The sequence below is a fragment of the Hyperolius riggenbachi genome, chromosome 3, assembly GCF_040937935.1.
Source record: "Hyperolius riggenbachi isolate aHypRig1 chromosome 3, aHypRig1.pri, whole genome shotgun sequence".
Lineage (NCBI taxonomy): Eukaryota > Metazoa > Chordata > Amphibia > Anura > Hyperoliidae > Hyperolius > Hyperolius riggenbachi.
Genome location: NC_090648.1, coordinates 338812981 through 338827570, shown reverse-complemented (window position 1 = coordinate 338827570; position 14590 = coordinate 338812981). Strand labels below are relative to the sequence as shown.

The 14590-nt window shown below is 41.6% G+C and overlaps 1 protein-coding gene across 2 annotated transcripts in view; it reads right to left on the bottom strand.

Annotated features, from left to right (window-relative positions):
• Positions 1-4428: 4428 nt before the first annotated feature.
• ALDH1L2 (aldehyde dehydrogenase 1 family member L2) overlaps positions 4429-14590 on the bottom strand; it is a 72315-nt gene continuing 62153 nt past the window's right edge. The window contains exons 22-24 of one of the 2 annotated variants that reach the window (XR_011030459.1): positions 8823-9022; positions 6049-7321; positions 4429-5498 (exon numbers count right to left, since the gene is read on the bottom strand). Coding sequence is in view for 1 of the 2 variants with exons in the window: in XM_068276911.1 (XP_068133012.1) it covers positions 7266-7321; positions 8823-9022 (256 nt within the window). In the remaining variant the exon portion in view is untranslated. The other variant, XM_068276911.1, reaches the window with a different exon arrangement.

Here is a 14590-nt window from a genome sequence, read left to right as displayed (position 1 = left end):
CTCTGTATTAAGAATAATGCTTGAAATTTTTTTTTTTAGTGTAATTTCTTTTTTTGATTTGTATGCAAATCACTGAAATTGTGAATACTGAAATGTGAAAGTTCTCTTTACAAACCGCTTTAATATTTATTCATAAATTAAGGGAGCACTATAGCAAACATAGAGACGTGGGAAATAAAAAAAAAAAATAATAAACTGTAGAGAAAACCAGCAGTAAGAACATTACTGGTATTTATTTATTTAAAAAAAAAAAAAGGTAAAAAGAAACCAATAAAAATTGTTTTTAATTCTACAAAATACGGTGTGGGTAAATCCTCTTAAACAATGGAGTTTGGATGAATTCATACAGCCAACAGGGGTGGGGGGGGGACATGCAGATTTTTGTTGGTAGAACTTGGGATTCCCTTTTGGTCAGAGGTGAAGTTTGATTCTCCTAAAGAGATCCTCGGCTCAGTGGCGTTCCTAGTGTTAAGCAGCGGAGCAACCCGCCCCCGGGTGTCTTCATAGTGGAGGGGTGACACACGGAACCCTGTGCAGCCGCCCATGTCCGTTGTGCTCAGCTCTCCCAGTTTGGATGCAGAGTGTTGCGCGTGCGAAGGTCATGCTGATATCTTATCCACACCTGGAGTCCAGCATTGTCCGACCTCCTGTTTGCTCATATCTGATGTATTTATATAGCGCTGACATCTTCTGCAGGGCTTTATAGAGTACATAGGCATGTCACCGTTTTTTTTTTTTTTTTTTTTTTTGGGGGGGGGGGGGGGGGGGGCAGGTGGTGTGAAAAATAATTGGAAGTTGAGAGACTTACCCCAGTATAATCCAGAAGCTTTTCTGATCCTCCTGCATCCCACCACTGCTCGCTGGGACCCCATTCTTTGCGGCCATGCGCCCGTCTTTGTACAAGCCAGGCCACACTTTGCACTTTTTTTTCCTTGTGTTTCCACTATGGTGCTACCCGCAGTATAGTGCCCTCATTATCACATTACCCTTGTTAGGTGGTTCTTTATTGATGTGAAAATGAGATAAAAAATTGCATCTATAGTTCTACAGCTAAAGAGAGCTTTCCTGGAATACTATGGTTTCATTTTGTATTTTAAAAGTGGCCCTAAATTCAGAACTTCCTCCCTGCTCTAAAATATAAGCAACAGCATAATAACCTTTTGAAGAAAAACATTTTTGTTACAACATATAGAGCACCAACAAAGATCCTGCAGTGTTTACTTTTTGGTTTCCTGGGAGCACATAAAAGGTTAACCTCCTGTGTTCCCATATTAGCACAGAGCTGACAGTCCTGATTTAGATTTGCTGATTACTTGCAGATAAGGGAGAATAATGCCCAGTGCACACCATGCAATTTCCCATCAGAATGACAGGTCGATTCGATAATTTCCACCTCGTTAGATCAACTCCTGATCGAAAATACGATTCATTTTCCATTAACCACTGCAGAAACTTGATCATGTTATCGATCGTAAGTTGACCTAATTGGTTGGAAATTATCGAATCAACTCATTGATCTGATGGAAAATTGTGTAATGTGTACTGGGCTTTAGACAGGCTGTTCTCTGTAAACACACAGAGGGTGGATTTCCCTGTGTTTTCTGTCTCCTGTGCTAGAATTCAGGTCTGCTTCAAAGTGAAATCTACATTTAAATTTGTGACCATGCCAGGTACGTAAAGAATTTTTTTTTTATATATATATATATATATATATATATATATATATATATATATATATATATATATATATATATATATATATATATATATATTTATTTAGTTCCCATAGACAAATCTTGAACTTGTTCTTAGCAGCCATGTGTTTTTTCAGCCACAGTTTTAAAACCATAAATGGTTATTCATGAGCGTTAAGGTGCCCATAAACGATTCAATTTCCTGATCAATCATAGTTGTTAGTACCAGTTGACAACCAATCGATTTACAGGTTGTTCCTTCAATCCATTTTTTTTAAAAAGATGTTGATCGTTGATTTGGTTACGTTTTCCTTGCCGTTTGTGGGACTGACTTATTGATTATGACCAATCGCATTTAACCATTTAGTGGCATCCTAACGCATTAATACGTCATGCTTTACCCTATTAACGGCAACATGACGTATTAATAAGTCGCGCGTTCCCGCCGCTGCTACCGCCGTGTGCGCGCCGCTACGGCCGCCGTTTCCGTCAGGATCCCGTGCTGAGGGATTGGGGAAGAGGACCAAACGGTCCTCTACCCAATCGCAGTGCCTGGAGTGAATGGACGTGACCGCGAACAGCGGCTACGTCCATTCACAAAAACAGGAAATGTAACAAAGTGTAAAAAAAAAAAAAAAAAGTGAACACTTACTATAACAAGTGTTCACTAGCGCCATCTTGTGGCCAAAAAGTATATGACACGCACATAACATACATTTACAAGTACATACACATGAGAAAAATTTTTTATAAAATTCCACTTCCAACACTCCCCCTCCAAAAGAAAACACTTGTAAAAAAAAAAATCAGCTTAAAATAAATAAATACTTGCCTTAGGGACTCAGCTTTTTTTAATCTATATTTTATGGGGGAAAATTAATTTTAATTTATTACTTTGGGGCTTGTAATTATGGCCAGAACAAAAAAAAACAGAACAGAAAAATAACACCTATATTTCAAAATAATATACTGTCACCATACATTGTGATAGGGACATAATATAAATGGTTTAATAATCGGGACAACTGGGCAAATACAATGTGTTTGTTTTATCCATAGGAGAATGTTTAATTTTAAAACTATAATGGCTGAAAACTGAGAAATAATTATTTTTTTTCTATTTTTTTGTTTTTTTCTCATTAAAATGCATTTAGAATAAAAAAATTCTTAGCAAAATGTACTACCCACAGAAAGCCTAATTGGTGGTGAAAAAAACGAGGTATAGATCATTTTCTTGTGATAAGTAGTAATAAAGTTATTAGGGAATAAAAGGGAGAAGCACTGACAAGTGAAAATTGCTCTGGTCCGTTAGAGTAAAAACCCTTGGGGGTGAACTGGTTAAAGGATCAGCCAATCAAACGCTCTGTAAATTAGATAGTTAATGGCCACCTTTACACTATAGTTGGACTGCAGAAATACTGATGTATAAACCTGAATTTTTAACCCTTACAGTCAGGAAAAAAAGAACAAAAGCTAGTTCTAAGAAGGATTGGGACTGTACATACACATTCATTTCATCTTGTCTATTCAGGTACCCTTTAAGGCGCAGTCCTACATTTAGCCCCATGATTATGGGTTTACACTAATATCTTGTCTGTAATTATGTGGTGCATGGTAGATGAGTAATACTTCAGGAGCAGCATTCACCTGGGAACATACCAGTGCACTCTCTGCATGCCAGACATGGGCAGTATATTTGACTTGCCTTTAGTAAGGGCTAAAGTACTTGTTTTATAATGAATTCATGGGATGTATTTTTGCAAGATCTCTCCTGTCTTCCTTTAGGAAGTTGGGAGGTGTCATAATCCCAAGTAAAACTTTGTTTCTGCAGCTGATGGCCAGACTGAGGTGGCTTTTGTCTTGGTTTAATCAAAATATGAAACGGAAGCTCAAATCTACAATAGACAAGGTAACACAACCATAACCAATTCATTACTCAGCACATAAACCATGCATCTGGCATTCATTCTCCATTAGCATCACATATAGCTATAATGGGCTTTCACAAAATTGTATTTTGATAGTGGAGACACTAGGAAGGTATATAGTGATTTATTTCTAAAGTGTCATGCATACATCAACTTCATAGTACAAATTAAAACTTTTTTTTTTTTACTCTGGAATAAGCCTTTTTGTGCTTAAAACTTTCTGGCAAAGCCAGCAAGTTGAGCTCCAAATACGCACCAAATTTGAATTTAAAATTTTCCTGATTAAAAATGTACTTTTTGGTACTAAGCCTAATATAAAAATCACCACACATACCCTCCACTGAAGACACTACTGTACTACTGCATTAAAAATTGAAAAGAAATTGGAAAACCTGCTGGCCAATCACTGCTGATCTTGTATTTAAAAAATATTTTCATCAAAACATTGACGCCTTTAGCAAACATACAGTTTCAGATTAGAAAAGCACCTGTAAGTTCTGTGTTGATAGGTCAGCAGCATTCTGAGTGAGCTCCTCCTGGATTGGGCTACCTCAGCATCCCTGTGCCAGGGTACTGCCCATGGGCAGCCAGCTTATACTCCAAGCAGTAGTCACACTGACTGCAAGGTAGAGAGGGCAGATGTCTTCACTGCACGCTGTTATGCCAAGAGATGCAATTTTAGTACTTTTTCTTTGACAAATCTCTTATTTATTTGAAGACTGTGTACACATAGCAGACTTTTTCCCTGATAAATATTTACTGAAATGTAAAATGGTAAAGCAACTATATATATATATATATATATATATATATATACAAATGCCTAACTACTATGGTAAAAATCAGGAAAAAATATATCTTTTTATATTATGGTCCAAAAATATAGGAATTGGATGTATTTTAAAGGACACATCAGAGCACTATAAAAACAAAAAAATCCACTTACCTGGAGCTTCCTCCAGCCCCTGCCAGCCGTCCTGTGCCCTCGCTGCAGCTCCGCTCACAATGGTGGCCAGGGGTCCCCTCCGATGCAAGATCCCCACTGCGCATGTGCAAACGGCTATCAGAGCCGCACTGACATCATCCGAACTGTACTGCGCAGGCGTAGTAGTTCTGCGCCTGCGTAGTACAGTCCGGATGACGTCAGCGCGACCAGCTGGAGCGCAGGAGAAGCCGATCTGGCGAGGTCGGCATCTCCACCGCAGGGGACCAGGAGCCACCGGAGCTGCGGGCACATGATGGCTGCCAGGGGCTGGAGGAAGCCCGAGGTAAGTGGATTTTTAATTTTAAGTTGCTCAGACCTTCTCTTTAACGCAAAATGTTGGGCAAATGGCTAAATACACTGCTGAAAAGAGTATGTGAGCGATTACCCGTTGAAAGTGGACCTTTATCGATTTTTTTTAAAGAATTTTAAACAAACAATAAGGTGCATTTCTAGTAGCCTTACTTAAATCTGTCTTGTGTCTGTTGGCAACAATTATTTGCTCCTTCACTACATCCGGTTCTCTGTCACGTAATGCAGATGGAGGGGCTGCAAGATTATGGTCTACATGTGATTCAAAGGATTATATCATAGGACACTTCAGCTACTCAAGAGTACAGGCACTGGCAGTATATGCTGCCTACCAGAAACATATTGGGATGTATGCACTAAACTAAGTTAAGCAGAATTGCGCCTGGCTGCCTGGTTATCCTGCTGATCCTCTGCTTCTAATACTTTTAGTCATACAGCCTGAACAAGTATATGTAGATCAGGTGTTTATGACATTATCATCAGATCTGACAAGATTAGCTGCATGCTTGTTTCTGGTGTTATCCAGACACTACCACAGCCAAATAGATCAACTGGGCTGCCAAGCAACTGGTATTGTTTAACCTCTTGACGACCAGCTAACACCGATTGGCGTAAACTGGTCGTCTGCGGGTTACCATGGAAACGGCCGCTCGATCGAGCGGCCTTTCCATGTCAGTTCACGGAGGGTGTCTCCGTGAACAGCCGGAGAGCCGCCGATAGCGGCTCGACGGCAAAATGTAAACAGGCGGGGAAGAAATCCCCGCTGTTTACATGATACGGCGCTGCTGCGCAGCAGCGCCGTAAGGTAGATGATCCCCGGCCTCTGATTGGCCGGGGATCGCCGGCATATGATAGGCTGAAGGCTATCCCACAATGCGCAGCCCAGGAAGGGAGAGGGAGGTAAGGGGAGGAAGGGAGCGCACAAAACGATGCGGAGGGGGGCTTTGAGGAGCCCCCCCCCCGTTACCCATTAATGGCCGGCGGCGATCAGACCCCCCAGCAGGACATCCCCCTAGTGGGGAAAAAAGGGGGGTAGTCTGATCGCCCTGCTGCACTCCTGATCGGTGCTGCGGGCTGTAGAGCCCACGCAGCACCGATCAGTGAAAATTCCCCTGGTCGGCAAGTGGTTAACAGGAAATAAATATGGCAGCCTCCATAGCCCTCTCGTTACAGTCATCCTTTAAGTTACACCTGGTGAGAGTAGTGCAATAAAATGCATATACAGTAATGTATTGCAGCCTGTTCTTCTCATTGTGCAGTAAGTCTTTACACACATTATTCTGCTTAATGCAGTTGAGTGCATACTGCATACACCCCATTGTCTTAACCAACAGATACTAGAGAGAAATAAGTGAGGCTCACATACATATTTGCACTTATACTACACTTATCCATACTTGATGACACAGCCTGTCATAACAGATTCTGTCTTATTGAGAACAGGCATTGGGGGGGGGGGGGGTCGGTCACGGGGTTAACTTACCTGTCTTGATGTCTTTGGGCCACAGGTGGCTCTCCAACCCCCCCCTTCCCCCTCACCACCACCTCCTCCTTGGCAGTGCAGTCATGGCCATGTTTATGAAGACTGCCAAACCTCTTCGGAAAACTCTGCCTGTGCTGCTGGGGATGTCAAGAGCCCCTGCAGTGGTTTTGAATAAAAATCGCCAGGTCCTACTCTTTGAGGGGACAATGCCAGGACAGAGTGATTTAACCCGCGACACCCCCGCCACCCCCCCCCTTCATTAAAACAGAGGTGGTTAATTGTGGGCGACTTGACTGGATGTATGGTGTGGCAGAGGTATAGAATCACAAAACTGCCTGTAAAAAAATATACAAATCTAATGGAAGTTCTAACAGTTCAGGTGTATAAATTTCAGGTTCACTTTGAATTATTTTGTCAAAGTTCCACTTCAATTTCACAGCAAATCAAATTTCCATTCAACATAAAATACAGCTGGAAATGCATTATTATAAGATAACAGCATGCTGGCGCTATAAACTGAGCCATGAAATGTTCTTAAAGGTAACAAACACATAAAACAATATAATCATTATATTATTTAAGTCCTTACTTTTTTTTTATACATTTTTTTCCTTTTTTTTTAATAAAATGAAGGCCTGTTTTCATTGCATTATACAGTATCAGTATCTTGCTGAAAGATTGCATATATTTTTCAAAAAGGAAAGTCTGTGCATGTAAAAGACTGAAGCTGCATGAAAAAGCAGATATTATAGGCATGTGGCATCCCTAGCGCATCCATATGAAATAAAGCATCAAACTTCTTTATAGATGTGAAAATGATCTGATTACAAAAATAAATCTTCTGGGGATCTTTACTGTTGACAAGTCTAATATTCCACTGTGACTGCTTTTGTCCTGAGGTATTCATGGAGAGCCTCTTCACCTGTTATTAAACAAAAAACAGTAAGTTAGGCTTTAGAAGCCATGCTAAATTACCGTAACCTTCACGTTTCCTACAAATGTGTGATGTACAGTATTATATCACTCAGTTTAGTGAACAGGCACGCTGGGTATGTTAAGCAGATCATTAATGCTAGGGTAGGCCCTGGGGACTTATGGTAGAATCAAAGCACACATTTTAGTAATAAGGAGGACCCAGGTATACACCCACCCCCTCCCAAGTTAACAGATAAAGGGGGTCATTTTCTGTATCTTTCTTCAGTACACTTCTATGCAGTGAGTATTCTTTCATCTTCTTTATGTATATATACCACCTTACTCTTCTGTTCTTGTCTATTATTTTGATAGAAGATTGACAGTCACTCACTATCTTCACCACAATGCTGATCAGGACCCCATTTGCGAGCATTTGAATATTTCACTCTTTTCCTATTGGTTCATGGCATAGACAAATAAGAGTTCAGCAGGAAAATTTAAATAAATGGACCAATAGTAATGATTGGTGGCACTTAGATGGCCAGGAATGTATATGGAAACATACATATGTGTACACGGTTTTGCTATTCCCTTTAATAGTGTACCGACAGTGGCAGTACCAACTAACCATGACTCCAAAAATGTAATGGTTTATGGCTTGAACTTTTAGTTGTTCATAGCTGCCCTAGATTTTCAGAATATCACAGTTTGATGTACAAAAGGAAAAGTCACATGACTGCCATATACAAACACAGATGTGGTTATCATGTGACTGGATGCTCCCTTTAGACTATTCATATAAGCCAGGGGTCTCAAACTCAATTTACCTGGGGGGCCGCAGGAGGCAAAGTCAGGATGAGGCTGGGCCGCATAAGGAATTTCACAATCGCGGCGCATTGCTGCCTCTGCCCGCCCCTCTTACTCTTCCTTCATAGAGAGGGGCGGAGAGAGGCTGCGATCCGTGCGGCGATTGACACCAAGAGGGGCAGAGCTGAAGCTGAAAGCTCTGCCCCTTCCAGGCAATGTCGGCAGATTGCCCCCCGGGCGATTTGGGGGCTCTGCAGCCCTCGTTTAGCGGCGGGGATGCGGCGGATTACTTGGGAGCACTAAAGCGAATGTCGGCAGATTGCCCCCCCGGGCGATTTGGGGGCTCTGTCGGCAGATTGCCCCCCGGGCGATTTGGGGGCTCTGCAGCCCTCGTTTAGCGGCGGGGATGCGGCGGATTACTTGGGAGCACTAAAGCGAACTATAAGGAAGCTTTTGCCGGCGAGGGCTACAAAATATTGTATCGAGGGCCACAAATGGCCGGCGGGACGCAAGTTTGAGACCCCTAAAATATGCAGATATAGTATACAAGCAGGTATTAATCAAATGGGACAGCTAGAGTCCCAAAAGAAGAACAGTTTTTTTTACAAATTAGTATTCATAGCATAAGTAGGTGAGTACAGACTTTTGATATAATTATTTAATTTGCAGACAATTTTGCTGAAGATAATTCAAATATTTACCCAAGTCCTTGCCAAATCCAGACTGTTTAAATCCTCCAAATGGTGCTGCAACGTCAGTCTTGTTGTAGGTGTTAATAAAAACAGTCCCAGCTTCCAGCTTTTCACTTACATACATGGCCTTACTGATGTCTCTTGTGAACACTCCAGATGCTAGGCCATACTCTGTGCTATTGGCTCTTGCCAGAACGCCATCAATATCTCTGCAGGAGCACAACAGGGAAATGAAAAAATAATCTAAATTCTATATAGATGACAGACTCAACTGATCAGCATGGAAAAATCATTAGACAACGTACAGTCTAGTAACACATTACAGCACACCCAGTGGTACATAATACGTTTCCTGAAGAAAGCTGCTTCTTAAAGCAGGATAAAACTCTGACATAACATTAAATAAAAAAACGTTTTTTTCTACTTTTTATTACCAATATAGATATCATATTTGCTCTTGTGCATAAGTAATATTGTCCGTTTACAAACTACAAGCTCCCAAAGTACAGTTCATCTGCTCCAAAAGCTGGATTGCATTATAATGCATAGCTGCTGTATTTATACATTACAAAGTATCTAGTGATGATTTCTCAGCTCTCTCTGTCAGCTTCTGCTACGCATGCAACTGAGATACAGCACTGCTAATAATGTTTACTAATTGTGGCGAGTAAGGAAATGTAAACAAAATACAATGTAATCATATGATTGGCATCAGAAATAAGCTTTCCACTGAAGAATAAAATGCTGCATTTATGGCTCGGTTCCCACTACAGCAGAAAACGGACATGTTTTTGTCCGCTTTGCTGCATCCTAAAACTGACAGTAAATGTTTCAGTCTGCAACAGATCCATTGGATCCGCTGCGGTAAGCGGATGGAACGTTTATGCCGACCGCGATTTTCCCTGACAGGATGCATTTTATTGATACAGCCTATGATTGAAACGCATCCGGCCTGGACTCCAGCTAGTCCCCAATGGACCATCAGAACAGACAATACACTGCCTGTACATATGTAGTCAGGCTGCAAGTGGGAACACAGCCTAACTGAATGCTGTTCTGTACCATTGTTGTTGGTAGTAGGTTTTATGCTGTAGCACAAACAAGAAATGTTACGCTTCATACCACTTTAACGGAAACAGTTGAAGTGAACATATGACCATGTTCAGCATTGACTGCATGAGACTAAATGTGCATAAAAACACTAATAATAATAATAATAATAATAGTAATAATAATAATGAGTTTTAGGCACGAGTACATTACACTAAGACAGCCATTTGTCGTTAGCATCAATGACATTTTAGCATATAAATGTCATTGATGTTTAGATGCACAGTAAGAAGGTGTGACCTTGCTATGCTGCAGATCATGGAGGTTTCAGGGTGGGCAGTAAAACTATGCTGCATTTGTCTGTGTTATCTTTTATGTTGCCTTTTTTACTCAACAGGCAGATCCTTTGCTATCAATCATTCTCTATGATACAATGATCCTTTTAAGCCAGTCTATGCCAACAGTAAGAAATCGACTTTTAATTATTTTGACTGGTTGCTATAAGTAAATAAACTGTGCATACTGTTATTGCAATATTACGTGTTGATTTCCAGGTTTTTTTTAAGTCTCTCCAGTCAGTGGCAAAGAGAGGTCTTAGCCATGACAACATGAGGTAGGCCTACTGTAATAATGCATTCATCCACCTCCAGAAGATAAGGGACACACACCTAGAGGCCCCAGCATAAAGGCTGCTAACTATGGGAGAAAGGGGGGTTTGGAGAAACGTAATAATTGGCTAAATTTCTTTCCTTTCCAAAACTATGGAGAGGTTATGAAAATTAAGTGCCCTAATCAGCCCATACTCTGCCACTATCTCTTTCTGCATGGTAACTAGCAGTAAGCTAACTACAGTGGTGATTGAAAGTCTGTAAACCCTTTAAATGATTCTGCCTTTTTATATGAATGTGACCTAAAACATAACCTATTTTTTTTTACATTTGATCATGTACTTAATAGAAATCATCTTCCAATAACATATCAGTTTGTGGCAAAAGAAAGTGAATCCTGCTTAGTATTTCGTCTGGCATTTTAGACTATTCCTCCATTTGAAACAGCTACAGGTCTTGGTGGGGTTCCTCACATGAACTGTGTGCTTTAGGTCTTTCCACAACATTTCAGTTGGATTAAGGTCACTCTATTCTTCTTTAACCATTTTTATTACCATGACTTTTGTGTCTGGGATCCTGATCCTGCTGCAGCCTGAATCTTGAGATTTAGTTCAGAGATAGACACCCTGACATTTTCCTTTAGACTTCTCAAGTATAGTTCAGAATTAATTGTTCAATCAATGATAGCAAGCTGTCCTGGCCCAGAAGGAGCAAAACAGACGCAAACTCTTACCACCATGTTTCATAGACAAAATAAGTGTAATGATCTGCTCTGCTGTCTGCACAGGCAGACAGCCTTTTGACCATTTTGTAGGTCTGAGTGCTGCAGGTCCCTGGAAAGGAGACCTGTCTTCACTCTGCGACTTGCTGAGCTGCTGCTCTGGTGAGGAATTTGCATCCACTTGGCATGCAAATTGCTTAGCTGCTTCCTTTGATGGCTTGCAGTATAAATACCATTTCCTCCCAGAATCCCTTGCTGGTCATGATGGTTTGTTCCTGCTGACTTACCTGGAGTCTCAGCCCATTGCTATCTTAGAGTAGTTCCTTGGGAGTGCCCTAGCATTCCTGCTAGCATAGTCAGGTTGTTTGTTACCTGTATTGCTTTGCACTGTCTATCTGTTGCGATTGTCTTGTCACCAGCGGCGGTCGACAGGAAATCGTTCTGTCTGTTTGGGATCGCATTCGCCCTAGAGGTAGAGGCGGTGGTTCCTTCTGTATTCTGCCTTAGGAGTGTAGCCAGAGCAGCGGTTGCTACTGGCTGCTCCATCTGTCTGTCTGTCTGGAACGAACGCTTGCTGTCGTCTCGGTGAGGTAACCGTTTAGCAACCGTTCGCATTCTCTTTTGTTTTCGTGTTTCTTTGGTTAGTCAGGGTTGGTACGCTTTGTCGCTATTGCGCTTCTCGTGTGGCGACCGTGCCGCGCACACGCTTTGTCGCTATTGCGTTTAATGTGCGGTGACCGCTTGTAGTTAGTCTTATCTGCTCCTGTCTGTTGGATTGCAGTTTGTTGTCGGTTCTGTCTGTATTCTTCCTTTTAGGTATAGGAAAAGGAAGAGGAGACCGCTACACTCACATGTATGACCAAAGGGGAGCACGGAAATCAGTAGGAAATATGGATCTTTTATGCCTTCTGTCTGTGACTTCCTCCTCCTGGCGGTGGATCATCTGCTTAGTAGGAATTATTTTATGTTTGACGGGGTGTACTATCTCCAAAGATGCGGAGCTTCTATGGGAGCCAAATTCTCCCCATCCCTGGCTAATTTGTACATGGGATGGTGGGAGGAGCTCCGCATCTTTGGAGAGTGCAACCCCTTTTCGGAATCTGTTTTTTGGTATTCTAGATATATAGATGATCTGCTGCTAGTTTGGAGGGGGCCAGAGAGGGACATTCAGACATTTTTGACATACTGTAATAACAATGAACTAAATTTGTCCTTTACAATGTCCCACAATGCCACTGAAATTGATTTTCTGGATTTGCATTTGACTGGTTGTGTCACGACAGGGAGGATACTGACTAGAACTTTTCGGAAGGAATGTGCGGGCAACTCTCTGCTTTTAGCTACAAGTTGCCATCCCAAACATACTTTAAGATCCATTCCATATGGAGAAATGATTAGAGCAGCGAGGAACTGCTCAGACCCAGATAGACTCGAACAGGAACTAGATCTGGTCCAATCCAGGCTTAAAGTTCGGGGATATCGGGATAATCTTATCTTACAGGCCAGAAATCGGGTTCTGTGTAAGACTAGGGCCGACCTTTTGTCTTCCCGACTCGGTAGGGAGAACAGGCGATTTAACAAGGGTATCAATTTTGTAACCTCATACAGTCTAGAATATTCTCAGATTGTTAAAACTATTAAAAAATATTTGCCTGTCCTCCACTCAGACCCCAAATTACAAGCTATACTGGCGGAGGGCTGTGGTTTCTCCTCACGACGTGCTCCCACCTTGGGTTCAAGGCTTTCCCCTAGTTTGTTCCAGAGCGCTGACAGACCTAGACCCACTTGGTTGAGATACCTGGGTTCTTATAGATGCGGTTACAATACATGCAGATTCTGTCATGTTCATGAACGGACTCGGGAGGCTGTTTCCCTTTCTAGGCACACTAGTTATGAAATTAAACAATATATTAATTGCCATACTAGTAACGTTGTGTACCTGGTTACTTGTGTGGAGTGCACGGTTCAATATGTGGGGTGTACCACCCGCCCTCTCCGCCAGAGAATTTCTGAGCACTATCATGGTGCAGGGAGATGTCAGAGGAATGCAGCTTATATTTCCCATGCTTCGAGTGTTTCTAAGCACTTCTTCCATGTCCATTCAGGCAACATGGCAGGCTTTAGATTTCATGGTATAGAAAGAATATCACACCCACAGAGGGGAGGGGATATCTATGGGAGGCTCCTAAGACGGGAGGCTTTCTGGATCTGGAAATTGGGGACACGATCCCCTACAGGATTAAATTCCAGATTGGATCTAAATACTTTCTATGATTAACAACAATGAATATCATCCAGTGTATGTGCGATATTGCAGTTTATTTCAGACATTGGGTGGATATTTTGGTAGGTTTTTAAGAAGTAATGTCATGTATCTATTGTTTTTAAATGAAGATCTTATATATGCATTATGGTGTCATTAATCACCTTTTAATACTATGTTATGTATACCTTTAAGCACAGGGCTCACACCTCTAGGGGTGTGGCCGACTGCACTATATAACCTGTTAACACACTCATGTTAGTATGCTATGATTAAGGAGCTACTCTATGCTCCGATACGCGTGAGCCTTTTATTGCAATACTGATGATGGATTGAAATATCAATAAAGGATTTTCTATTTTTCACCCGACCAACTGGTGCAGCGGGATTCCTTCCTTCGTCTCATATGTATTCTTCCTTTGCTCTGTCTTACTCAGTCTTGTGTCGCTTATAGCAATCTCCATTCCCACTTGGTCTTCGCTGTTGTGTGTTCACTGTCGCCGGGTGGCGACTAGATTGGTGGACACGCATACATTCTGTCCCTGTGCTCACTCTCTCCCTCTAAGGGCTATCTTGCCTTGTATTGCTTCACCTCGTATAATTCCCATCTGGCATCTGTGGCAGTGCAGAGGGTTATTCCTCTGCACTCCACAGCTCCATCTGCCGGTGGGAATTTCCCTCTACAGGTGCATTGCACCCAAAGCTGGGTTCTGTTATATTATACGCTTGTGGAGGATTTCCGTAGTGTCAGCGCGCATCTTGTGCGCTGACCACAGAAATAATTCCCCAATCGTTACAATAAGGTTCTTGACCTGGAAAGCAGTGTTTTTCTTTCTTCAAATACACTCTTCATTTAAGCCAAAAAGTTCTATTTCGGCTTCATCAGTCCACAAAATATTTTTCTAGAATTCTTCTGACTTGTCCACATGATCCTTAGCAATTGTAGACAGTCAGCAGTATTTCTGAGGGAAATAAGTGGTTTTCTCCTTGCTACCATGCCATACTCATGAACATCAACATTCACCAATGTGACATAGGCCTTTTTAGCGGCTTACAAGTTACCATGAGATTTTTTGTAACCTTTCAGACTATATAACATGTCTTGTAGATAGAGTTATCTTTGATAGTTGCCCAC